The 26,624-nt window shown below is 45.0% G+C and overlaps 2 protein-coding genes across 3 annotated transcripts in view; one reads left to right on the top strand and one right to left on the bottom strand.

The window, feature by feature from the left end:
- The window catches only part of UTP20 (UTP20 small subunit processome component), a 64,413-nt gene extending 45,453 nt beyond the window's left edge, over positions 1-18,960 (top strand). The window contains exons 42-62 of the mRNA XM_080595509.1: positions 384-523; positions 989-1,145; positions 1,991-2,089; positions 2,648-2,815; positions 3,482-3,648; positions 4,549-4,690; positions 4,984-5,100; positions 5,913-6,083; positions 6,857-6,985; positions 7,497-7,607; positions 8,384-8,463; positions 9,203-9,272; positions 10,322-10,504; positions 11,425-11,556; positions 13,006-13,138; positions 14,212-14,411; positions 14,766-14,837; positions 15,213-15,485; positions 16,156-16,282; positions 17,833-17,978; positions 18,548-18,960. Coding sequence (XP_080451635.1) covers positions 384-523; positions 989-1,145; positions 1,991-2,089; positions 2,648-2,815; positions 3,482-3,648; positions 4,549-4,690; positions 4,984-5,100; positions 5,913-6,083; positions 6,857-6,985; positions 7,497-7,607; positions 8,384-8,463; positions 9,203-9,272; positions 10,322-10,504; positions 11,425-11,556; positions 13,006-13,138; positions 14,212-14,411; positions 14,766-14,837; positions 15,213-15,485; positions 16,156-16,282; positions 17,833-17,978; positions 18,548-18,703 — 2,973 coding nt within the window. The 3' untranslated portion in view covers positions 18,704-18,960. The remainder of the gene's footprint in view (positions 1-383; positions 524-988; positions 1,146-1,990; positions 2,090-2,647; positions 2,816-3,481; positions 3,649-4,548; positions 4,691-4,983; positions 5,101-5,912; positions 6,084-6,856; positions 6,986-7,496; positions 7,608-8,383; positions 8,464-9,202; positions 9,273-10,321; positions 10,505-11,424; positions 11,557-13,005; positions 13,139-14,211; positions 14,412-14,765; positions 14,838-15,212; positions 15,486-16,155; positions 16,283-17,832; positions 17,979-18,547) is intronic.
- Positions 18,961-19,364: 404 nt separating this feature from the next.
- On the bottom strand, positions 19,365-24,987 carry ARL1 (ARF like GTPase 1). Of its 2 annotated transcripts, none has more exons than XM_080595829.1 (6): positions 24,739-24,987; positions 23,335-23,472; positions 21,834-21,915; positions 20,964-21,075; positions 20,099-20,277; positions 19,365-19,740 (listed from the first exon to the last, which is right to left on the bottom strand). In XM_080595829.1, exons 1-6 carry the CDS (start codon positions 24,740-24,742, stop codon positions 19,710-19,712), a joined length of 546 nt encoding a protein of 181 aa, XP_080451955.1. In that variant the 5' UTR covers positions 24,743-24,987; the 3' UTR covers positions 19,365-19,709. The 2 variants fall into 2 exon arrangements, with proteins under 2 accessions (XP_080451955.1, XP_080451954.1); XM_080595828.1 differs by lacking the exon at positions 24,739-24,987 and adding an exon at positions 24,201-24,358.
- Between the last annotated feature and the right edge of the window lie 1,637 nt (positions 24,988-26,624).

Below are 26,624 nucleotides of genomic sequence, written 5' to 3'. Positions count from 1 at the left end.
AAAAAAAAAAAAAAGACAACTGGAGAGAGACTGCCTGAAAGAATGAAAGAGGCTTCATCCTATTTGTCATCAAGATTGCTGACCAACCCTCTGGTCAGTGTGGGCGTGAAACAGCTCATTTAGTGCAGCCTCTTGAACAGTTCTTGGCTACTTGCTAGCACCCAACTTAGCTTCTGTATTGAAAATGCAGGAATTCGTCTTGCCTGTCCTTTAGCTGTCGGTTTTTTTCCTGTAGTTAGCAGTGGACAGCACCTTACCATATCAGCCTCTTCTCAGGGTTTGCTGAGAAAAAGCAGGACTTTTTAAAGCTGGACTGTTTAAATGTCTGTTCATTACACTTTTTTATATTAAAAGTGCATTGTCTCTTGCTTTGTCTTAAAAAGGTTAAAAGAGATGAGGAACACAAGCTTGTGAAATCCAACGTTGTGAACGACGATGAGGTAGTTCGTGTTCCTTTAGCTTTTGCAATGGTCAGGGTGATGCAGTGTCTTCCCCAAGAAGTGATGGAAGCCAACCTGCCAAGGTAGGTCCCAGAGGATCTCCTTGAATACCATTCATTTCGCTGGGATTGAGTGCAGGTACCTTTCTTAAGCTGTCGTTATGCACATGGCTAAATCCAGGAGGGGCCTCCTGACAGGCATTAAATACTTTTTTTTGGAAGCACATTTTCCTAGTTACATTCCCCTTTGCATTTGATTGCTGTAAAGCTAAGTTTGAAAGAGACTTGGTAAATCCTTAAATAAACACAGAGCTATGAAGCAGAGTGTGGAGGTAGGGGTAGCAGAGCTAGTGAAAGAGTCGCATACAGAAGGAAAAGACAGTCTCGAAAGTCTCTTGAAGGACGATGGGTATGTGACTACGAAGCCTGTGGGGTTGGCTTGAAGCATGTCTGTGCTTGTAAAAACATCCCTGAAAGCACCCTCCTTGCCTAGCAATGTAATTAGTTCTGTGTTTGGGAGCAAACTAAACTGTCCATCTGTGTTTCCAGCATCCTGCTGAAGGTCTGCTCGTTTCTGAGGAACAGATTTCAGGAGATCCGGGATGTTGCCCGTAACACCCTCACTAAAATCATGGAAGTGTTAGGAGTGCAGTACTTTATGTACATTTTAAAAGAGATGCAGTCTACTCTTGTCCATGGGTACCAGGTAATGCTGAAATTCTTCGTCTTTTGCTCTTTGTAGGTTTGTTGGTATGTTGTTGTTGTTGTTTGGTTGGTTTTTTCATGTGTTACAAGGAGAAACCAAAGGGAAATTGTTACTGAAATTGTTTTGCACCGGGAGAATAGCTTGGTATTATACTACTAAATACTACTTCTAGTGCCTGCATCAGTCTTTGTTATTCCAAGCAGTATGCAAACACACGTTAACTGAGGGTCTGTACCCAAAGAACTGTTAGTCTATGCAGGGAAGAAAAGAGGATCTCCATTTTCCTAGTGAAGAGTTGAGATACTGAGGTGAAGAATAAATTTCTTGTGCCCATAAAATTATTGGGAATCTTTTCATTAGGGCCAAGCAACGTTTGAGGTGAGTTGCCACAGGGACTATACAGGCAGCATACACTGATTTTAATTGAAGTCTTGCTTCCTAGATCCAGAGCCGAGGCCCTAACTATTAATTCACCTTTCTTCTTTCCATGGTGGTTTGTGGTAAGAATAATTTCTGATATGAATTAACACAGTGGGAGCTTCTAGCTACTGTAACAGTGAAAGCACTGATTATCACAGCCTAAAAATAGCAGTAAGAGCACTGGAGAAAGAGGAGATTCCTGCCCTCTGCCAGCGTGTGGAGGAACAGGGGTCCTTTTCCTGCTGCCTATATGAGGATTCCTATCCTCCCAGTATTTTTTTCCTATAGCAAGAGATCAGTTGTAGTGTGTGAGTTGTGATGTCTTTGCTATGGGAGTCTGCCTATCCAGTAAGAATATAAGAAGAATATAAGTTAAGAAGTCCATGCAGGGGATTGGAAACATGATCTGTTCTCTTTATCTCTAGCTCCACGTGCTGACTTTCACTGTGAACCTGTTACTGAAGGGCCTTACTACCAGGCTGAGTGCTGGCGATTTGGACCCCTGCCTAGATATCCTGATTGAGGTAAAAGCTATTCAAGACTGAAGGAAACATCATCATGAAATGCATGGGGGAGAAGGAGGCAGGAGAAGGTTGTGTTGTAGATTGCCTCAGACTTGGTGGCAAACAGGGCTGATTGTGCTTGTACAGCAAAGGGAAGAGACTCTGGGACTGTTTCCTGAGCCCTGCATCTTGGGAGGGAGGTTGGTTCAAGATTAAGACACTTAACTGTGTTTCCCAGTGGTTTAGGTGGCTGAGCAATAGTAAACATATCTAGTCAGTGCAGTCCATGGATCTCAGCTGGCCACCCAGAAAAGGGTTTATTTGCATGTCTTGGTCTGACTGGAATCCCAGTTCTTGTATCACAGTGCCACAGAAGGGTGTGAAAACAGCTTCCCCATCTGGTGTGCTCAGCCTGGTGCCTCTTGTATTGACAGAGGAAAGATGGGCATGATTCATGGGCAACCTGGAGAACGGGGCTTTCTGAAGTTGGAGAAAAATAGCATGGTTGTGCTGTTACTGGGAAAATCTGGCTCTGTTTTTCTGCTCCTCTCATTGATTTCTCTTGGCTGCTTTCTGAAGATTTTCAACCAGGAGCTGTTTGGGGATGTAGCTGAAGAGAAGGAAGTGAAGGGAATTGTCTCCAAGGTCATGGAAGCACGCAAGAACAAGAGTTATGATTCCTATGAAATTCTTGGAAAGTACATAGGAAAGGGCCAGGTGACAAAATTGATTCTGCCACTGAAAGAGGTAAGAAAAGGCAGCCAGAGTCTTGCTTTCCTTTGAGTACTCTCAGTTCTGTATGGTCTAGAAGAAACTCTAAAGCCTCCAAGTGACTACTGTGACATTACCTACATAATCTCACTATGGCTCCCCGTTTTTCTTGTGAAAGGCAGTATGCACCCAGCTCATAAAATGATGTCTAGGGCATCAGTGGTATTGTGGGAAGCTTTCCCCCACTAGAAGGGGAAACATCCCACTGTGTGTGCTCCCTGTCTTCTTCTGCCAACTTTTGTTAATGCTGTTTACTCTGAGGCTTCAAAGACTTGCAAGGATACTCTGTGACTGGATCCCTTGCACATGAAGGAAATGTCACCAAAATGCGTTAAGACTCTGTGTGGAATAATTGCCTTTACAGAGATGCAATTTTTTGAGTGGGGTGCAAACCCATGCAGAAATGGAGCCCTGTTTGGTCATGAGCTCTGGTGTGTCTCGGGGGTGACAGGTGAACTGTCTGGAGTCTAAGAAGTGGCTGGAAAGAAAAAAGGAGGGATGCTGGGGCAGAGCTGATGCGATAGGAGAGCTTGGGGCTTTAGGCAGCAGGTGGTAGGGGAGTTGCTCTGGCTTTTCCTATTATTTCTGAATACAGGTGGCAGACCACTGCCCCTCCTGACTCTCATGTTGCTGCCTTTGTAGATTCTGGAGAGCACTACAAGCCTGAAGATAGTCCGGAAGGTGCATGAGACACTGCGTCACATCATGGCAGGGCTGATCTTCAACTCAGACATGAATGCAGAATATCTCCTCCTCCTCAGTCATGGTCTCATCAGTGAAAACTTGCCTCTACTTACTGAAAAGGCAAAGTAAGTTCCAGTCTACCCAGCTACTCTGTTAATGGCTTGGAGGTTTGCTTGCAGAAATGACAGCTCTCAAATCCGACAAATCAAATGTGTGAGGGTTTCCTTCTTTTCATGTGCCCTTTGTTTTTGATGTAAGCTAATTATTTGGGCAGCCAGAGGGCAGGGAGAGAGCTTAGAAATGAAAGTTATCACTTCCTGAACTAATGGAAGTCTGTTCTTGCAAGTGCTCATGGTCTTGAGTAAGGTTCTTTTACCACCTGGCAAGAGGATGTAAATGTTTGGATGTAGGTACAGGTGATGGTGTCAGGACGGAGCTACAAACTAGCATATAAAAGGTGATTGAGGCCTCGGACATTTTCATGGTGTCAGGAACAAGAGAAACTCTGGCCTGTCACTTTATCGCTTCAGGCAGTAGAACCATCAGATTTCCTCTCCATTTGGTGGTGTCACTGCTCAAAACAGGTTTGGGCATCTTGCCTTTCCCCTGTGTTAACGTAGGCTGGCTTGCACTAGGATCTGACAGTTGTTTGCAGACTTCCCGTAGCAGTTTTTAAAAGCTATCAGAAAATTCAGTAAATCATTGGTAAATCATGCAGTGAACATATTTGCTTGAAGGAATTACCAAGGTTCTGTCTTGTTGGCTGAGCAGAAAAAACTGGAGAAGTTACACAAATCAATGTGCATCTGTTATCTCTGTAATAGTGACGTTGCTCTCAAGTCTGAGTGTCCCGTCTGTCACGTTGCTCTCAAATTCAGTTCAGTTCACTGTGTTCACAGATCTGCTTTTACTTGCTCTGTGGGTAGCAGCTGAGCACAGTCCAGCTCTTTCTGCTCCCAACAGCAAGCTTGTTGTGGAGAGGGTGGAAATCTGAATTTTCACCTTTGCTGTACGCTGTTTTTCAGAACAAAAGTTGTCCCTCCTCCAGATCCTCGGCTGCAACCAGAAAGCTGCCTGCTGCTCCCACCCACTCCTACGAGAGGAGGGCAGAAAGCACCCATCAGCAGAAGGACAAACATGCTTATCTTGGTTGATTCAGGACTTAGGGTAAGGATTTCCTCAAATACAAAGAGAAAGCTTTGAGATTCAAATTTTTGTTAAGAGTATCCAAAAGAAGGTATTCGATACGTTGTATAAAAACGCAGCCACTTGTCTTAATTTTGTTTTGCGTATGGTAACTCCACTGATGCCTCTTAGAGAGCTATAAAAAGTGCTTAGCCTGTTGCAGATATTTTAATGGGATATGGCCTAAATTCTACTATAACCCAAAGCAATGTGGGACTTTACTTGAGTTATTTGAGTCCCTGTCTGAGATGAATGTCCTGTGTTTTCTGTGCCAGCTGCTACACATGAGCCTGAAGAGGTCCAAAATAAATTCTTCGGACGAGCATGTTTTGGAAATGTTAGACCCCTTTGTTCAGCTGCTCATAAACTGCCTGAAATCCATGGATGTCAAGGTACAGTTCTGGCCGGAGTCTGTCTCTTCTGCTAAGAAGGGTCCTGCCCCCAAACGTCATGTTGCAGTTGATCTGCAAGAGCAGAGAAGGGCATCCCATTTTCAAACCTGATTTCACAGGTGTACAGTTAAACAAGTCAAGGACGATATCCCAACGGGGAGGAGGGATTGTGACTGATGGAGGACTGAATGCTTTGCCCCTAGTGCTGCTAGCTGAAGTGTGGGCAAGTTCTCCTGGAGCATGTTCATACAAGTACTTTGCAGACCATCTGTGAGGAGCTTCATGAGGTCCTGTGGCTGCACAGAACAGTATTGTCACAGCCATGGTTTCCTTTGATCCAACTCTTAAAATCTTTATTCCCAACACCACAGATGGCCTCCTAGGGTTTGAGTAAGCATTAGGAGGGAAAATATTAAAGCCCATGTTTCCTGGGAATGGAAGACATGCATCAGACACCATGAGATACCCGGAGCAGGGCTTTCAGGTGACCTGGGATTTTGCCAGAGCAACTTCTGTGCCTTGAAGGTACCTCTGCTTCAGAAGACTTCCTGCCATCTGCTGTGAATCAGCACTGTGTTAATGCCTTTACCTAGTAAAATCAGTTAGAGAATTAGGGAGTGGCAGATAGCATTCTTAGAACTGAAAACCCCTTTGTTTTTGCATATGAATGTTTTGAAAGATAGCTAATTCCCTTTTACCACAGTTGCAGATTGTTTGTAAGCAAAGAGAGAAGTGACAACATGTGTAAGCAGAGAGAAGTGTTCTTTCAGTGCCATTGTACCCACATGCTGACCTTTGACTCTTTCTTACAGGTGATAACTGGTGCTCTGCAGTCCTTAGTATGGATTTTAAAGTTCCCTTTACCTTCTGTCAATACGAATCTGGAATCACTAATCAAGCAGCTTTTCCTCTTGCTGAAAGAATTTGCCAAGACAGGAGTAGCCAAAGGCCAAAATTTCCACTTGGTTGTGAACTGTTTCAAAGTAAGTCAGAGCCAGGTCTGCTCACTTCTACTTTAGGATTAACTCTGTAGAATGAGACTTTTTCCACTGCAGATCCTTCCTTCAACTGGTCCTGAAAAGTTCGTCTGGAGACTCCAAGGAAGTGGGAAATGTATTCTTGCTCTGATTCTTTCCCAGTTATAGAGTTATAGAAAGTTACCCCTCTGGAGCTGTGCTCCAGTGTTTTATAGAAGCATATTTGCCTTCTTTATTCCCTTTAAGAGTGTCACATTACCACCCTGTCTTCTGAGAGATACCAGTTTTGTGCCTGAGTAGCTTGCTTTTAACATGATTCATTGGACTGAACCCTCATACCTGAAGTGAGACAAGGGAAGAGAGCAGTTAATAGTAGTGATAACTACTGTTACTCTGTGCACTGTCTTCCTTGAGATGTCTTCTAAATGCATTCCTGAATTAATTACAGCTTCATTATCATAGGGGAAACTGAGTAATTCATGCTGAGTCCTAGTGCCAATATGATTTTTTCTCTTCCTGTCTGCGTTCCTGTGTCATGGCTCATGTCTGTGAGCATCCCCACTCATTTCAAGGACTGAATATGTGTATTTCCTTGTATTCATTTTTTGTCTCAAAATTGCCAGCTGAAATCAAAATGATGAGAACAGTGTTGGCTGCATGTTTCAGAGCACCAGTTTGTCCTTTCAAACCCAAGTCTTATAAATAGAGTCAGATTTTGAGGTGGGCGTATATTTTATGGCACTGTGTGTGTACTGACAATGTGCAATTTGATTTTGCAGTCTGTAACAATACTTGTGAAGAATGCAAAGAGCCATATAACAAGCAAACAGCTCCAAGTGTTGCTGGGCTTTGCTGAAGAGGACATCTATGATTCATCACGCCAAGCCACAGCCTTTGGCCTTCTCAAGGTATTTCTGTGGAACAAGTGTACGGGTTTTGTGAGCCACTGGAATGGTAGGGATTTTAGCTTTTGATGGAAGTTTATAAGATCTTGTTAGGAACAGGCCACAGAATGCCATTAAAGTTCTCTGTTATAGAGGAAGAAAAAATGTTTCCTGTTTGAGTTGTAGTGACTGTTTAAAGTTGTTTGGGAGGCTTTTTTATATACGTGGTGTGTATGAGCATGCATTTGGGTGGCAGAATGTTTTTGCTAAAGAATTCACGTCCATAACCATTAGACCAGATATTCTGTGTCCTCCAAAAGAAGCAGATATGGATTTGCAAGCCACCTTTTTTACCTTTTGTGTGTGTGTTTTTATTTTTTATTTTTTTTTTAAAGTCCCTCTGGCTACGTTTGAAGATGTGCAAAAATCAGTGTTGTTGTATCGCCTGATACCAGTGTAGTCCCAGGTTATAATGCTGTATGTCACGCCGTGCAAACAAAATTACGTGACTCCAACTGTGCTGTCACATTTTCAGGCTATTTTATCCAGGAAGCTGATTGTCCCTGAAATCGACGATGTGATGCAGAAGGTTGCCCAGCTGGCCATCACGGGCCAGAGTGAGCCGGTGCGAGTCCAGTGCAGGCAGGTGGGTAGAAAGAGAAGTCTCTCCTGTTACTTTACTTACAGCAGTCTTAACAGGCTAGAGGGTTTAATGTGGCCATTGCAGCTCTCACATAGATGGGCTTTAGCTCGACTGAATCCCCAGCCCTGTTTCTCCATCTTCCTAATCCTTGTCCCCTTGTTATCTGGCTGGTTTTACTGCTTGTGACTGATCCGTAGCAGAACTGCAGACTGCTTGCCTGTAGTGAAACTGCTTGCCATGGGCATACCTTCAGTGAGCTGCTCAACAGCAGTGACACAGTTCCTCCTTCGAAGGCTTTTAGGCCCACGTAACCAAGAATCATGCCTTTACTGTGTCCTAGCAGAAGAAAGTTTGCTACAAACCACAGTTCCTTCCCACCACTACTTCCTTCTTTCTAAGCTGAGAGCAACCAAAAGATGGAATTGGTTGCTTCATTTCAAACATTGAAAAGCAGGAGCTGTGCACAGCCAAGTAGAGCTTTTCCATAGTTATTAGATGGATTTTGAAGGATGCTGAATTTCTATCAGCGGATGCCTGGGCAAGTCACAGTAATACTCTGAAGTCTGATCTGGCAGTTGTCAAACGCCTGTAGAACCTGTTCCAGGATTGGAGCTTGAGAGCAGCTGATCCCTTGTGGAATAAGAACTGGCACGTGCAGAAGGAAGGGTTTATTCTCGTAAACGTACTGCTCCATAACTGGATTTTCCTTGTAACCTCCTTACGTGCTTTTCCAAGTGTTTCTTGGTAACCCCTTTCTGTTGTTTTGTTTTGTTTTCAAGATTTACTTGAAATATATTCTGGACTACCCCCTTGGTGACAAGCTAAAACCCAATTTGGATTTCATGCTCGCGCAGCTGGAGTGAGTTTATATTCCCCACATCTCTTTCTCTCAGTACAGAACCCTGTTGCTTTATATATGACTTCAGTAGCCTTCTTGTGTGCTGTTCATGAGGAGGAGTGGGTGTGGATGCAGTCTTGATTTTCCTACCTATAAAACACTTCCCCTTTTTCAGAGGTGGATGTTTGAGAAATAAAGCAATTATCTCTTCCCTGTTTCACAGCTGGTTTTGTTGCTGTTTATCTATGCAAGCAAAGGTGCTGTTGTTTACTTAGCGTTTAACCAGCTGCACTGCTTGTGAACCAGGTGAACTAGAAAATCCAGAAAGAGTAAGGGAAAGTGCATTTATCTGACTGCTGTCCCTTGGCAATGGTCTCAACTGCAGTTGCAGGCACAGTTGAGGCCTACTGCACCAGTTCAGCTGGAGCAGTGTTCCTGAAACCTCCTTCCAAGCACAACCCCTCCTTTGCTCAAGGTGACAGTGGTTTCCTGTGCCCCCCAGCACCATAGCACAGTGCTGTTGTGCTGACCCAGGTTCACTGGAGCCCTTTTTGCCCTCCCTGCCTCCATGTGCCCAGTCTCTAGCAGATGGAGCTGAGTAGCCTGCTTGCTTCTCTTCTCCTCAGTATCAGACCAGGTTAAGGAGCTGTTGTAAAAAGATCCCTGCCAGTGTGTGTCAGTAGCATTGGCCATTCTTGTAAATTGTTAGCGACTTTATAGAGTGTTAACCCAGCCCTAACTGTTAACCGTTTCCTCACAGTTATGAGTATGAAACTGGAAGGGAGTCTGCGCTGGAGATGATTGCATACCTCCTTGATATGTTCCCACAGGTAATGACCGCCTCTTGGTACCAAGCATCAAGCATTTGATTCTTTTCAGCTGTCTGCAGTAACAGCGTTTTCAGAGCAGTTTATTTTGGGAGCTCTTAGTAGTTCATATTATCTTTTATCATGAGCAGGATGTTCACTTATCTCCAAAAAAGCTGGCTTTGCTCCAGAAGAGAAATGACGTGCTGGAAAGTCTGCAGTACTTCTGTATCTAATGTGCTCAGTCTGCAAGTAAAATAAAGCTCTGTCAGCAAGAGCTTGGATAAACTTAATGGTGATTTATGCCAGGAAAAAACACATCCAGTTAAGGAAATGGGGTATGAATAGAAAGCGAATTCTAGAGCTTTCTTACCATGATTTTTTCTTTTAACATTTATGAGGGATATTGTTGACTGAAGTGGTATGTGATGTACAATATCAGTTTCATTGGCCTGACTGGAGAGGGAGGACCTCTCAGTAGGGTGGATCAAAGTGAAAGCTTGAAGAATAGCTGTGCATCTATGCAGGATAACATACACAAAATGCTAAGCTGCCTTGATGCTTTGCAGCTGGAGTTTCAGCATATAGGAGACTAAGAGAAGTGCAATCAAGCAACAATATCGGAGGAAGGAAGAGAAATTCTGCACAGTAAGCTGTGCCTCTCCACCCCCGATTAGATTTAGTATCTTGTTCCAAGCAACACTATAAGGTAGCAAAGCACTGCTGTCTCTGCAAGAGAAGGGCCTTTGGGCCTGTTTGCTGCAGTGCTTAGAAATTTATGCCCGTTTCAATGTGAGTTAGTTGTGAAAAGGCCCCTTAGTATTTGACACTCAAGTTGCATCCCAGGGACACGTTAGCAAGTTGGCATCAGAGGAAGGATGGGGCTGCTGTGCACTCCCTGCGAGCTCCAACAGCTGGACCATCCTCTCCTTTCCGTTCACCTGCCTTAACGTGGACTCCACTGGGGGCCGGCACTGGTCCTATATGCTGTGCAACAAATACCCCTCTTTTCCCCTTTAAGTGCCAGAAGCTCCTTGGGGACGTACAGCTGACTGGTGGTTGTTTCTTTCTAGGAGCTCCTCCACAAATACTGCGGGCTGTTTTTTCTCTCCCTCTGCATGACGATGATAAACGATGACTCGGCCAAATGCAAAAAGATGGCGGCTCTGACGTGTAAATCTCTGCTCACTAAGATAAACAACAATAAACAAGATCTGATGTTTTCGCTGGTCACAGAGTGGTTTCACAGCAAGAAGGTATTCTTTGGTCTATTCGTCGGCTGGGTCTGTTTGGGGACTGAGTGAGATTAAGGCAAGTGGGATTGCTAATGCCGGGTGTGGTGGATTGGTGGGTTCAGTTATGCCCAATTTAAGAGTTTTAGGAAAGGAGCATGGGCAAGAATCATCTTGGAATAAAAGTTCTTTAAAGCTGTGCTCAACAGCATACTTCTTGCTAGCAAGGAGAAAGGGAGAAATAAGGATTTGGATAGCTACAGAAAGGTAGAGAACAGCCACTGCTGTAGGTCAGCGTACAGAGCTCACAGCTGCATTGCGCTGCATTCCAACAGCCCCACTTGGGACAGGTATTTCACCAGCTGTAGCCTCTGCTCAGGTTAAAGGTTGGAGCAAATTCCTTAAAGCTCTTCTGATCCTAGTAATTGACTGTTCAGGCTCTCTTAGCTCAGATTTGTTTCATTCTGTTCCTAGCAGCTGGACAGCGGCAAACCTAGTCTTACAGACCTCCAATTTTGATCTGGGTGCCTGGCTGCATAGCTATTCTCAAACAGGACTCGGGTGCTGTCTCTCTGCACTAGCGGAGCGAGTGTTCTTTAATATTTCATCCTTTTCATCTCTATTATGTTCAGTTCTTGGTTATAGCTGTGAGCTGCCCATTGGATTGTGAAGAACCAACGAATGCAAAGTAGTCCCCAGAGCTCTGCAGCTGGGAACTGGGCTAGAAACAGCCTTTTGGCATTTAGTTTTAGGGTGCTTTTCCAGGGACAGCATGTCCTGCCAGGTGCTTGTGTCCTTAGCTGGCAGCATCGCCTTTTTCTATAGTACTCTGAAAATGACCTTCTCTTCAGATGCTGTTGCTACAAGCAAAAATAGGAGCTGTTACCAGCTCACAGGAGCTGCAAGATTTGATTACTAAGAAGTGTTATTCTTTCTATTGGCAGAGCTTGCACAGGAGGTTGGCTGCCCAGGCATGTGGTTTGTTTGTGGAAGTGGAGGGAGTCATGTTTGAACGACGCCTTGAAGCTGTCCTCACCTTGATTGAAAAAGAAATCAACCCAGTTCAATTTGAAGATGTAAGTCTTTTTACAATGTGTGAGGATTGGGGAAGTAAAATGTAAGGAGGGAAGAAGTGTAGGAGAGATTTAACCATTGAACCTTCTGATTGGGACTGAGGAAAGATACAAAGCACACACATTTGTCCTGAAGGGCATGTCATTGACCTAGAACCATATTTGTCTGTAAGCCCAAACTTCATGTCGTGTCACAGCACAAGGAGCAAAGGAACTTTGCAAAGCCACCTGGCCTGAGCCTGCAGCCATGCTATGTAGCCTGCAGGCATACTCCTTGCTCCAGCCTCTATCAAGGCTTCCACCTCAGTGGGTGGAAGGGGTTCTTGAGACAACCCTTGAGTCATAGGCTTTTGGTTTTTCAACCTGTTTGACTCGGTAGGTTGACAGCATGTAGCAGGGTGTATGTCCAGGTAGCTTTCCCTGCTCGTGCGGTCTTCGCTGCAGTGGCAGGAGAGAAGGGACTTGTGGTTTTTGTTTAAAGTGAAGTTAAAAACCACCATCAGAAAGAGTGGCAGGATGCATACATAGCACTGGGATGGGTTCGAATCTAGGTAGTCATAAAAGAGCCATGCTGACAACATCTGGTTAACTGGGAAACAGGTCTCATAGGTGCAGAGATCTGTGTAAACACGGAAGGTCAGCAGTGCATCACTTGTGACTGACTGCTTTGTTGAGTGTTATCTACGCTTTAACTTTCAAAGGAATTCCCTTCCTGTACTTCAGACCACGGCTTTGTTTTACTGAATGTCTTTATGTGCACATGATTACCTCAGAACAAGGCTGCCTCAGATTGGCATGGCATGTGATAATCCCAGAGGAATCCCAGTCACTGCACCTGGGGAGCTGCCATGTATGTAACTGATGTGCCTGGGCACCACGCTGAACAAGAGAGGAGCCTGGGGGTGCGCACATTGGCAGGAGATGAGGATATCTGCAGTGATGAGAAATCCTCTGTAATCGCCCCCTGTGCTGCGACGTGTGAGTGAAGCGCTGGCGAGTTGCATGATGCCAGCCAGTGATGGCAAGTGTGGTCAGAACTTGGAGGGAACGAAGTAAAAGAGCGTTGTCCTAGCAGTGCGGGGCCTCCTGGCTGACGGAGGCAAATCTCAGCTCAGCTCAGCTCTAGGAATGAGAATCAAATGTGTGCAAATACGTCTATAGGCATAACTGAAATATGTCGTATGCATAATTCCCTGCGTTTGGAAACCAAAGGGTTTGTTTAGTGATACCTGTATAAAACAGAGAGGAATGACTGTAATAATCTCCTGCAGAGGTTCAGTCTCCAGAGGAAATACTTCAAGGGAGTTTCTTCCCTTCAGTTTATTACAGCAATTGGATACAAGTCAGTCCTCTGTTTCTTTGCGGAGTTGATCTGAAATTTATCTAGTAGGGTAAATAAGCACCATCTTCAAGTCCTTGTAAGCGTATTTCTGGTCTTGTTGATTTTATTAGATAACTGAAGAGGAGGAGGAGAAGGCTGCAGATAGGCTGCTGTTCAGCTTTCTCGTGCTGGTAACAAAGCTAATCTCAGAGTGCAGCTTGATTCAGTTAACCAAGCATGGAGATCTTGTCAGCAATATCTGGGGTAAGTATCAAGAATTATTATGGGTTACAAGGAAGATCGTTGGTGTGCCATGCGTTTCTTTACACCCCAATATAAGCAACTGAACTCTCTCATACACGGTTTGCATGCTGCAAAATGCTGATACATGGCAGCTACTGGGCAGAGAAAGAGCAGATTTTAACAGAGAAAAGTTACATAGTTGATGGAAACAATATGTCCTTTTGTCTCAGTTGCTGGGAAGTATTCCCCGTTATCCCAAGAGCAGGTACTTGTAAAGTATTGCATTTTTGACCATAATTACAGCTTCTTTGATGAAAACTTTCAGCTCTTCTGGGAAGAGATTTCCTTGATGAGATCATACATACCAGCCAGCAAGCGATGACGTGGTAATGGCACTGTAAATACTGTGTGCCTGCCAGGACGTTAAGGCCTGGAGGTCAATGATTCAAGAAGTTTCCATATGAGTGAGATTTTACAATGTCAGGCTGGCTTATTATCATTTTGTTGTCTAGTTTTCAATTGCTGATATCAGAAGGAGTGTTTCTGGCTGGATTATGTCTTCAGAGAGTTCAGCCTGCCAGGTGCCTTTACTGAGATACGAGGTAACCCTTGTAAATCCTGGGTTGCTTACTGAGGTGCAGCTTGCACAAAGGCAAGACAAGAGGGCAGCTCCGTTCTCCTCTCGGAAACATCAGCAGCCTCCTTCCAGGGGTTAGATCTGACCATCTGGTGCAGGGCCAGCCCACCCGAGTCACACAGCAGGAAGTCCTGAGCTGTGATGCTGAGCCCGTGAGGGGATGTAGCTGCTGCAGAAACATGACTGGTCAGCCAGGAGGGAGCAAGTGTCTTTGTGCCATGCCCACCTGTCCTGCATAGTTGTCATCGCTTCCAGCAGTGGCCCCATCTTTAGTGGTGTGGAAGTGCTGTGGTAATGTTCCCAAGAACAATTTGATTATGTTCTGAGCAGATGACATGGCTTGTTTCCTTCACCATTTCATTGTAGCGTGTGCTGTGGTAGCTCTTGGAGGGATGCGGTTCTTTTTCTGCTCTCGCTGGACCTGCTCCTGTGCTGAAAGAGGTTTTCTTTCCTCTAGGCCATGTCCAGTCTCACCTGTGGCATCCTCACAGCTGGGTCTGGCTGACAGCTACTCAGATCTTTGGTTTGTTGTTTGCATCTCACAAGCCAGAAGATCTTGTCAACAAGTGGAAGGAAAGGCAGGCAGGGAAGAAGAAAAAGCCATCAGCAGAGCTGTCTGCGTCCACGCTCTTCTTGACTGCTGAACTGGACAGTAAGGTAATTATGTCTGCAGTGCTCCTCCCCCCGTGCCCACACCCGTTCCCTGGCTGGGAGATAAAAATAGGTTTGGTAGATTGGCACGTTCAGTTCTCTCAGTTGCTTCTGCCTGCTGCCTAGCCGTAGTCACTTAAAGCACTTGAGTAGGTGTCTGCTGCTGGGAGGGAGCTTCCCTGGGTCTAGTTCTCAGCAGCACGAAGGTTCCCTTCTGTATTGCAAGGCGCAGGCAGAACTTGTGCTGAGCCAACTGACTGGCCTCCTGGTGACCACCTCTGGTGACGGCAAAATGCTGCTTGGGCTTCCTGCTACTGGCTCTGTCACAGAACGATTCCCTCCCCCTTTTTGTCTCCCCAGATGAAGGAACTCGTGTTTGCGTTCTGCCATCAGCTGCACTCTAAGTTCTTGGACCAGTCTCTGGGGGAGCAGGTAAGATCAGGAGCCAGTTTGGGGCTCCAGGAGGGCACAGGGCAGGCCCTGGCCCTCGAGGCAGTGTTAACCTCCTACTCAGGACAGCAGTGCTGCTGTCTGGAAATGGCTCAGGGTGAATACGCAGTGCCTAGCTGCTGTGCTGAGGGTGTCTGAGCAGCTGCGTGTCTCGGAGGGGCCCAGAAACGTCCCCCTGGTGGTGTCAGTCTGCTGGAGGGGCTGAGGGGTGGCAGGGACAGACGCGGGAGGCACCACGCAGCGCAGGACTGGGGGCCCTGCTGTCCAGCCCTAACCCTGGCTCTTTCATGCTGTGCTCACTGCTGGTGCTGGCGCTGTAGGAACCTACAGTGACTGACTGCTGTTTCCGTGCTCCAGGTTGTAAAGAATTTGCTGTTTGTCGCCAAAGTTATTTACTTGCTGGCACCTGCCTCAGAGGAAGGTGAAGAGGCTGCAGGAGGACTCGGCTGTGAAGTGGAGGAGCAGGAGCCCTCTGAAGATGAGGGAGAGCAAGATGTTTCTGCTCAAGGAGAGGGAGAAGAAGAGGAGACGGAAGAGAAAGGCCAGCCAGCCACATTGGTATGGCTAATGAAGAAGCTCGCGCTCATGGCAAAACGAGAAGCAGCATATTCCCCTAAAGTCCCTTTAAAGGTAAGAACAGGGTCAGACGAGCTGCTTTTGATGTGGAAAGCACCTGTACAGCAGTGTTGCTCTGGCTCGTTCCTTCCAGGGGACAAGTTGCAGAGGGCATTGGGAGCTGGTGCTGAAGTGAGGATTGTGAGGTTCTGGTGGAGAAATTACTATTTCTCAGGAAAGGCTTGTGCCAGTCTGCTTCTCCTTTGCTGATGCTTCCAGCCCTCTGGTGGGGTGGTGAGATGTGGGAAAGCCAAAGGCACCAAGCTGCAGGGGCCAAGTGCTGCCTCTAAAAGCTCAGCAATGCCAGGCTTACGTGTGGAGGGGAACAGCGGTGTGGAGTTACTCGTCAGAAGGAGGGGGTGTGAGAGTGACAGAAGCAGGGTGGTGGTTCCCTGTGGTGCAGTTGGGGAGGCTGAGCTTTCGTGTCTTCAGCTGCCTCACACAGGGCAGTGAGAACAAGCCTGTGTGTCAGTGTTAAGAAGTGAAGTCGCAGCTCACACGTCTGCAGGTCCCATGGGATTGTGTCTTGTCTGAGGCTGTACGTGGCTGCAGTAAGACCTTATACCCGCAGATGAGTGCCTGAAGCACCTTGTACATGGAACGGTGACACACACGGCTCTTGCAGCAGTTCAGTTAGGCAGTGTCCTTCTTACCTGCCTTACACTGTCCCATACACTTTTTTCAGAGGAGCTGCATCTTTAAGTTCCTGGGAGCGATCTCAGTGGATCTGGGAAAAGACAAAATCAAGCCATACCTTCCGACAATTCTCACCCCGCTGTACAGGGAGCTGAACAGCACCTATGCGGAGCAAGGTAAGCGATATCCCTCACAAGGAGTAGCAGAGGGGAAGGTGTTAGATGTGCGCCTCACCGTGAACACCCTGGTCATTCTTTTCCTCTGTTGAGGCACAGATGCCAAAAACAGTGAATTTCACCTACTCACAGTTTAACCAAAATATCAGGAAAGGAGGAGAATGTAAGACAGCTGGAACAAAAATGTAAATGTTGACAAAGACTGGAATTAAGTTAGGCAGGCTCCTGCATGCAGGTGGGTAATGCTTGAGCATGTGACCTAGTGGAAAAAGTATAGTGGTAAAGGGTGGACTCATGGTGGCAAGGCTGACGCCTTGCTGAGGAGGGGAATGAAGTGCAGGCCTTAGGGAAGCCAGAACAAGGCTGTTGCCAAGTGTTGTTCTTTTGAATTGCCACGTCAAGGGCTGCTGTGAGGATTAGGGGCTCAAAGATCTGTGGCTAAAAGTGTGTTTGTTCTAATGCAAAAGCATGGGGTTTTCTTATGGCCACGTTACTGTGGAGCAAGGGCTTGCACAACTTGGAATTGCTAGCTTGGTGGTAGTCCTTGTTTTCCCCAGAAACAGAGCATCCTGAAAATGAACCTCAGTGTGTGTCGCATGTTTGCAGTGACTGAAAGAGAACAAATTTTGAGGCTAGGGGAGGAGAGGCATCTGGTACAGGAATGCTGCACGCTGTGTGTGCAGGCAGGCGTGCACCTATTGAACTTGTGCCTTCCTCCCGAATGAGTCCAGGTCACTCTGCCCCAGTAGATACTGCCTGAGCAGAAACACTTTTTTTCTCCCTGGAGATCCATGGCTGTTTAAAAGTCTTAAGAAAGCCTGAATGTACGTACCAGGGAAAATGACAGCAAGGATTGCAGAAAGACCTCAGCACTTAATGAGGTCAACTGAGCCGTGAACTAGCAGCAGATACACACTGTGTGACCCATATGAAGTGATGCCTGGTTGGAGGAAGTCAAACTTACTTCCCATCTAACTCGGTGGGCTCTTGACTGAAGAGCAAGCCTGGCAGGTTGTTCATGGAAGTGTTCTAAGTGAAGCAAATCCAATGACAGAATAAGAACAGACAACAAAACAAAAACAGTTACACAAACCATATAGAGTAATATATGCCTTGAAAATATGTCGCGTGGCACTGAGTGCTTACATTTGAGGACAAAAAGGAACTGGGGAAAAAATCGGATGAGGGCAGTAACAGTGCTAGGTAAGGAACAACTCTGCTAAGTTAGTAAGACACGTGGAAAAGGTAAGGTAGAGATTGACAATGTCACAAGTGGATAAAGATTAACTTTTTGCTAGGTCAGCACAGGAATTGGGGGCTTTCAGTATTGCTTTTGGTTTACCTGTGTGAAGCACAATTTGTCATCCTCTGGGAAAGCTGGTGAAGAACCAGCACATTTCACAACCATCTTTGCTCTGGTGTCTGCCGTAATACTGGGCAAGATGAATCAGTACAAACATTTTTAGTAAAAAAGGGGTAATTCCTGATCGGGTTGTTGGCTTTTGCTCCATATGCTGAAAAGATTAAGCAAATTTATTTTGTTTTGTTAGATCCGACACTGAAGAACCTTTCCCAAGAAATTATAGAACTGCTCAAGAAATTAGTTGGACTGGAGGCTTTTTCACTTGCCTTTTCTTCAGTGCAGAAGCAGGCCAATCAGAAAAGAGCAATGAGGAAAAAGCAAAGGGCTTTGCAGGTAAGTGTATTCTACTTTCTTTTCTGGAAAAAGGAATAGAGATTTTCTAAAGGCTTGAGATGTGGCCAGGAAGGCGGGTGTGAAAAATAATTTCATCCTGCATTGGGATAGTTTCATTTCAGAAGATTAATGAGAAGCTAGTGATGGGGTGGTCAGGCTCTGGAACAGGCTCCCTGGGGAAGTGGTCACAGCCCTGAGCCTGCTGGAGTTCAAGAAGCATTTGGACAATGCTCTCAGACACATGGTCTGATTTTGGGGTGGTCCTGTGTGGGGCCAGGAGTTGGACTTGATGATTCTTGTGGGTCCCTTCCAATTCAGGCTATTCTATGATGCTATTTAAGATCAAACTTGTGGGCAGGTTTTGACTGACACCGAGGCCATGCTTTTTGGGTTACCTGGAGAGCAGTGGTAAACCTGGCCAGAGCAGCCAGGATCGCCTCACTTTTGAGAAGCCTTAGAAAACAGGAGCGCTGTCTGTCAGTCACCCATTTCTTGGGAAGTGTTGGATGTTAACAGGGACAGTCAGCTGCAGGCACAACTAAGCAAACGCATGTATTGTTTTCCATTAGACTGTAGCAAACCCTGACATTGCTGCAAGGAGGAAGCTGAAGAGACACAAGACCAAAGCAGAAACCAGGAAGAGAAAAATAGAGTTCCTGCGCCGTGGCTACAAGGCCAAGAAACCTCGAAGCCATGCACTGAAAGACTTAGCAATGGTGGAATGAAAAGGCTTTTCCTTTCTGGAGGATTAATTTGTAAAAACTAATTTCAAACGAGGGAACTTAATTATTGTGAGAAAAAAAAGTATTTACATATTTTAATTGTATTTATTTGTATTTCTTCATGTCCTCTTTTTCATCCAGGATCTTAAAAAAAAAAAAGCCTTTCAGTTTTTTCCAAACCTGTATATTTACTAGAGCATGTACAGTTGAATGGACAACCACCGTGATTTTTTATATTAAATTTTACTTCATTTTTAAAAGATGGGCTAGTGTGACTGCATTCGTGGCCGTGAATATCCTGCCTTTTGGAGAAAACAGTCTGCCTCTTCACCTTGATTTATATTCCACTTTCTGCAGCTACAAGCAAGCTGTCATTGCGAGCTAAGCAGAGAATATAGAAATAACAGCTATGAAAGGTGGAACTTAAATTCACCTTACTACCCTGGCACGCTGGGGCTGGTGGCAGTTACTGAAGAAAGTAAAACTAAGCCACATTAACAGGGAGAGGCACAGTATTATCCCAGGTGCTGTACTTTATTTTAACAGCGTATCTGCACTGAGGGAGCCTGAAGCATAACACCATCAGCTTAAGGAAACCTCTTTGAAGGCTCAGCCACATGACTGGTTTAACTGGCAGCAGCTGGACAAGCAACACACCTTCGAATACAGCTGACCATTGCAGATTTTATTAGTGTTTTAATTACACCAATCTAGTAACCGCTCTAACTTAAAACCACCGGGGGGGGGGGGGGGGGGGGGAGTTGCCAGCTAGTAAAACTTTCATACAAATTATTAAGCACATCTTTAAACACAAAGAAAGAAAGGAAATATCATAATGTACACAGCCAGTCACTTGGTTCAGTTTTGCAAGTGAAGAGAGGCACCCACATTACAGGGGGTCAAACTCAAACCTGTCCTATTTACAAGTATCCGTAGGCTGAAAATACTTGACTGCAGCAGGAGGAATGTTGGATGTAGCTGAAACTTCGTTGCAATGGTCAGCTTCGTATCACTGCCTACTCTTCAAGGCCTCCACCAACCTAGGAAAAAGGGTAGGTCAGTTTACTAAAAAAATCATTTCAAATATGTCAAGACATCTTTAGGCGTAAGCTACTCTTTCTGCTAATGTGGGCTCTGGTTTTATTTTGTTAGGAATATTGCCCAGAGCTACGTGGCCCTAGCTAGGCTGCACAGGCAAGTCCTGAGATGCCTACCCCTCACTTAAATCACGATCTTGCTCATCTGTTTGTTCTCGCTAAAGAAGTGCCAAAGAAGTGCTGCAAACTTGTAATTCATATTACAAAGCTTTTAAGTCAGACAGACTTTCCACAGCTCCAGCTTTCAAAAAAATAAAAGATAGTCTAATTATGCTAGCTTCATTAGTAAATTTTTACTCACCATTCCATTGCTTCATCGAGCCCAGTACCCTTAGTTGCAGAGGTTTTGAAGATCTGCCATTTTCGATCCTTCAGAGCTGGCAAACCAAGGGCGTTTGCCATTTCTGTGGGAGTCATCGCTTGTTCCATGTCCTGCTTATTTGCAAACACCACCAAAATGGCTTTCTTCAACTCTTCTTCCTAAAAAAGGGGAATAATGCAGGTTGCTGCAGGGATTTTTACTAAATCTATTTAGTAAAAGAGGAAAAAATGTGTAGAAAAAAAAAAGATTTCTTCAGTTCGCTGATTTTTGTGCTTTAGGAAATTCTTCAGCAAAAGAATGACACAGTTTGAATTCTGTTTGCTCCCAGCAAGGCAGCACATGGGAGCAATTTCAAAACAGGCAAGGTTACAAAGTACTGTTACATTATGAGATGAGAGATGGATTTAACAAAGTATATTAAAAAGCTTGCAGCAATTTTGAAAAAAAAGTTTTGCTTAACATGTTTTGTTTTTTTTTTTTTTTTTTACTCTTATTACCCTGTTCTAAACCTGCCCTTCCTATTCAGTACCTAGAAGGATATTAATTACTGGTATTCCTTCAGGGCCTGATTTTTGCCACCGCTGAAGCACCGAGTGGCTGTTCTTGAGGACAGGGAAGTTTTCATGTGACCAAAAGCTCAATATAATTTACTGTCCAAACAATTACAGCACAAAGCTATAAAATACCTGCAGCATATTTAGTTCTTTTCAGTCAGAATTGTTGTGTGGGCCTGTTTTGAGAGCTGAAATTTCACAACTGAACTTGATTCACTGAATCAAATTTCACATCAGCTCCAATAAATATTTGGAGTTTCCTGAAATGACCATCATGCTCGTTTCCTTACCTCTAACATAGCAACAAGCTCTGATTTTGAAGTGCCAATTCTGTCTCGATCGCAGCTGTCCACTACATAAATGACTGCATCTGTATTTGAATAGTAGCACCGCCAGTATGGCCTGCAGAAGAAAAACAAATTCCATTCGTAAGATTTGGAGTTTTAGCAGTGTTTTTTAGCCAGACAGTGAAAAACTGCCCAGAAGAAATAAAAACTGCCACTGGGGTGAAAGGCACTAGAGGGCTATAAAAAAAAAAAGCGTGGCACAAATAATCTCAACAGAAAAAAAAAAAGAGAGCTTGAGAAAGGGCAGAAATACAGGACAGATTTATTTGGAAAACAGCCCATGGGACATCAAGTTCATAACAGAAGGACAGGGCAGCAAAGGAAGTTTGTCAACATAAGGTTTTAGCAAACAGTTATCTCCATAGCCGTTGGTGTAGAAGCAGCTGTATGGCGCTGCCTGCCACAGATAATCATTATGGTCACCAAAGGAGGATAAGCTTAAGGATAAACTCAAATTTTTTCAACAACTAATTCATACACACAAGTAATTAACAAGAACCCCAACAAACCATCTTTTTCAGAATTATTTTACTGAAGCTGGAAAAGGCTTTATAACACCCATGTCCAATTTTTTTCAGAACGCTGCCTAATTACATACTGAACAAATGAACTAGGTTTTCAAAGCAGAACTGTATGCCAGTGAAAACATTCACTTGGTTTTTTTCCAATCTGTAGTTCAAAACAGAAGTTATAGCAACTGAATTGTGTCAGATGAAAGTGTTCTCCTGACACGTGAGCTGGTTTTGAACTTAAAGGAACTAATTTTCAGAAGTGCAAACTGAGATGACACGAAGATAATAAAATATTTATTACCTTATGCTTGTCTGTCCTCCCAAATCCCACACTTGAAATTTCAGATTCTTGTATGTCACTGTTTCAACATTGAAGCCAATTGCTGAAAGAAAGTTAAACAATTTCACAGTTGGTGATTCTTTTTTTCCTGAACTACATTTAAAGCACTTAGTTTAAAATTTTTATGCCTGAAAATCCTCATTAGCTACATAATGAAGTTCCTCCAAGAAGCATTTATGGCTTAAAATACTGCAGTACTCTTGGAACAATAAAACCATACTATAAACATATCCTAGAGATCTGCAACAAATGCTAAGGTTGTTAAAAATGAACAGAAACATGCCTGAAAGTACCAAAAGAGACAGAGCAGCAGTTAAACGGATGGCCTGTTTTGATAACAAAGCACCCAACTGACAGCAATAAAACACCGAGGAATGCGTCCTTCGTGTCAACACCAGATCTGTGGCCTCGTAAGACCACAGCAGAGACTACTTCTCAGCAGAAAACTTGACATTGATATCTGGAGGATGGCAATAAAGTTACAGCACATACATATGTCATTCCTTTTCCTGTCAGCACGGAGAAACACAGAACAGGGAAACAGATGACGGATATGGACTGCCTAAAATTTATGGAGGCTGAAATAAGCAAAACCATACAGCAAAAAGGATTATGGCAGAGTAAACTGCTGGCTTCTAAATGTGTTTTGTTTTTTGTTTTGTTTTGTTTTCTTTTTTTTTAAAAAAAAAAAAAAAGAAAAAAACTGACCAAAGTCATTCACAGTCATTCAGGAGGAATCTGAGAGATGTGGCAAGGGTTCAACAGCCAGTATCTCTGTCCTCCACGTTACACTCAGTGATCCTAGCCAGAAAACTTCAGCACACGCACCTTAGCGTTTGCTATATGGGGGTATGACTGTATGAATGCTAAGGCAAATGGTAAAATCAGTTACACTTCTTTTTAAAAAAGCATCTCCTTCCATGAGATCTCACACTGAGTTGTTACGCTTTCTTCACAAAGTAAAAACTCATCTGCATTTCTTCTTTTCTGTGTTAAATAGAAGCATTTATATAACAAACTTAAGACCCTTGCCAAAAATAGGAAATCAAATAGGTGTATGCACAAAATTTTACACATGATGTCATCAGTCAATCACAATAATAGCAAACTCTAAGACTCACATTAGAGCTATGTTTGGAGACAGGAGATTTCAATAGTCAATAGCTACTATTTATTAAACATTTCTCTATCAAGAAAAGCCTGCCAAATCATGGTAACAATCTTGAGGTCAAATACTTTGCGCATTCAGCAGGATAGCATAAAATATTATTTTTTGCACACTGTAAAAAAAGCACACCGTAATAGTGTTACGCGAGAAAGTTCTCAAATACAACAGTGCTGGCTCCAACTCCATCAAGTCTTTTTGTATGTGAAGTATGCACGTGGTGACTTCAGCTGGCAAAGCTCACGTGTTGGCGCTACCAGCAAATCAGATATTTTTACTACAGGATTGATCACTTACTCGGAATGGTGGTAACAACTTCTCCAACTTGTAACCTGTAGAGAATGGTTGTTTTTCCTGCTCCATCCAGCCCCAAGATGAGAATTCTCATCTCTCGAGTTCCAAACAAACTGGAAAAGATGGTGGAGAAAAAGCCCCCTACAAAAAAAATCAGAACAGAAAGCCATTTCAATGTCAGCTAGCGATATGGAAACTGACCTGATTTCTGACTGAACAGCAATATGTTTCCTCTCAGTGAAAAAAGACAAGTTCGGGTTGCTGCCTGGACACCTGTGGGCTGAACTATATCCTTCTTTCCTGGCCTTATGCCGCTACGTTGTTGTAGATCTACCCAACAAAATCAAGTTGCATCGAGCTTCCTCATTGTGGTTAGGAGTTTTTTCCTTTTCTCCCACTTGCCAAAATCTGAGCCAACTACTTCTTTATTTGTATTGGCCTCTATCTTTTCACTGCAAGAGACTATACAGGGACACGGAAGCCTGAAAGATTTTTTCCTGGTATTTACAGCCTCCCTGAGGCCCATCTATTTCTCCCCTAAAATTACGTGTAAATCAGTAGGTACATATTAAATACCAATCCATTGCAAACAATGAAGTTGCAATAAATTTAAGTACATTAGTGCTGCAGAGAAGTCTAGGAGCTTATTTAAAATCATTTTTATTTTGATTTTTTTCAAAAGTGGCTTGTCCCAACACCTTGCTCCTTCTTTAAATGCAGTACCTGGGGCCAGACTAATATCTGATTTACGTTTATTAGATGTATACACGTAAAAACAACACTAATGGTCTAAGCCAGTAACAGTGAAGCTTTTTGTCGATGACTTTACATCTACAGAAGTTAAATAGTAATTTTGTGCATCCACCTACATGAACACTGTAAAAGACGATGAAATACCAAACCAGCTAGGATCATGTTGGATAACAGTGAGGAGAGAAGAGAGAGATTTGCAGCCAAAACCTTATTTAAATAGTAAGAAAAAAGAAAACGATTCCCCGCGTTTGCCTCCCGAGGCAAAGCGCCCTTCGAGGCGGGAGGCTCACGCCTGGGAGGGATTTAAGCCTCCAGGCGGCTGCTGTACGCCCGGGCCGGGGCACCGCGGTCCCCCCAGCCCGGGGACCAGGCCCGGCGCAGGGGCGGCTGCCGGCGGCTGGCCCGGCGCGGCGAGAGGCAAACGGCCCCTGAGGCGCCGGCACGGGCACCGCGGGCTGCGGGCCTCGGGGCCCTGACGGGGCCGCTCCGCCTCACGCCGCTCACCCCCGTCCCCCCCCCCCCCCCCCCCCCCCCCAGCCCCGCTGCGCCGCCCCAAGAAGCCGCCGCCCGCACAGCTCCGAACAGGGCCGCCCGAGCCGCGGGGCCCCGCCTGTCCCCCCCCGGCTCCCCCCGGCCCCCCCGGCCCGCACTGACCCATGTCGAGCCCCCGCCGGGTCCCGTCCCGCGGCCGCCGCCCCCAGGCTCCACGTCGGCCGCCGCCCAGAGTAAAGGAGGCGCCCGCCCCGCCGATTCGGCACGGCGACGGAGGCCGCCCGAGTAGAGGAAGGGAAAGGCCGAGCGTTGGATGAGCCCCTCGCCCTCCCCGCGAAGGGAACGAGAAGGGGAGAAAAAAGTTAAAATTAAAATTAAAAAGCGGGCCGGTGCGGTGTCGTGACGAATCTGCGGATGCGGAAGCGGGCGGGCGGGCGCTGAGGGGAGGTGCTGAGGGGAGGCGGCGCAGCCCGGCCCGGCCTCCCTCACCCGCCCCCTCACCCTGACTAAAAAAGAAAAAAATCCCCCACGTTACCGGCAACCAGTGCTTCGTCGTTGCTGAGGGGCTTCAGAACTAGCCCCCACCACCACCACCAGGCTCTGCGGGAGCCGCAGGGATGCTCAGGGAGAGGGGCGGCGTAGCTCTGGGGCACCGTGCCCAGGAAGCAGCAAAGCGCCCCTTTATATCAATAAAACGCCCTATCTCTGCCCGTATGTATCCATTTGTGCCCATAAAGCTCCCTTTTCTGCCCATAAAGCATTCATTTCTGCAGAGCCGCCCTGGAGCCGTGCAGCTTTCAGTGGCGCAGAAGAGGGGCAAACTAGCACCACAGGCTCCCTTCTGTACAACAGGTTCTGGCTTAAACAGTAAGATGCACGCCTAAGATCGCTACGCTAGGTGTATCAGGACTGAGATGATTGCATCATCAACAGCTGACGTGGCCATATAAGCAGTCAAAGCATCCTCAGGTTTGTTCTTCCCAAGAGCAGAGTGGCTACTGGAGTCACCATCGAAGGACAGAAACTAGCACAGCTTAGTAGTGTGGTAAAAGCATTACCAATCACAAAATACAGTGTCCCGGTACTCTGTGAGGTGTTACAGCATTTCCCTTCTTGTTCATGCTGCTGGGTTGTTGAAACATCTGGAACATGCAGAGGTCCACACGCTCAGGAATGATTTGCAAGAAGTAAATACTGACATCTGTCTAGGCAGAAATCCCACACAAATATCAGTCAGTTATCAGAACGGCATTTTCTGAAATCTAGTAAATTCCTGAGACAGGAGAATTCCAAAATTATGTCCTTGTACGGAGTTGCTTATTAAATACATTGCTTCCTGACTTTCACTAAGATGGTAGAAAAACAAACAAACAAACAAAAAAAGCTGTTGCCAATCAACAGAAAAAATCCAACTGTGTAAACCATTAATAACTAGCTATTCCTAAAGAACAGCGAATAACCATCAGCTGATAGCACGGCTATAATTACCCCTGCTTAAAAGATGGCAAAATTCATCTGCACAAATTAATTATGTGAAGTACAACATCCTTAAGAATGTGAAACACTACATAACGGAAACTCAGGAGAGACAATTTACAAGGCACACGTGGAGAACTGGGCTCTAAGTTCAGACAGTGCAAAAAGAGAAATCCCACAGATCTTACATCAGAAATCGGAGGTTACACTACTCTTTTTTTACATAAGAAACAATGATACAAAAACCTCCTATGAGAATAATCGGTAACTACAGAACCAATCTACCACTCGAGCATGTTGGCTCCCTCTTCATACCTTGTATTCTGTCTTTATACTCCTGTTTCAGGAAAAACAGCATAGAAGTCTTTAGTCCTCTAAGCCGTAAAGAACGAAATGTCCGTGAAGAACGAAACGTAAGGCAGTCACCTTCCATGCCTTTCCCTGTGTGTTTTTGTTTGTTTTTTTACTTCTACCTCATATCTAGAATTGTCTAAAGAGAGGAAGCTTGTATTCCTGTTAGCTTAAAAAAGGCAGGGCAGTGGGGAGCAGAAACAAGCAGTTTACTGTGCAAA

Source organism: Anser brachyrhynchus (assembly GCF_964034855.1).
Source record: "Anser brachyrhynchus genome assembly, chromosome: 1".
Classification (NCBI taxonomy): Eukaryota; Metazoa; Chordata; class Aves; order Anseriformes; family Anatidae; genus Anser; species Anser brachyrhynchus.
This window is presented reverse-complemented; position numbering and strand designations above follow the sequence as displayed.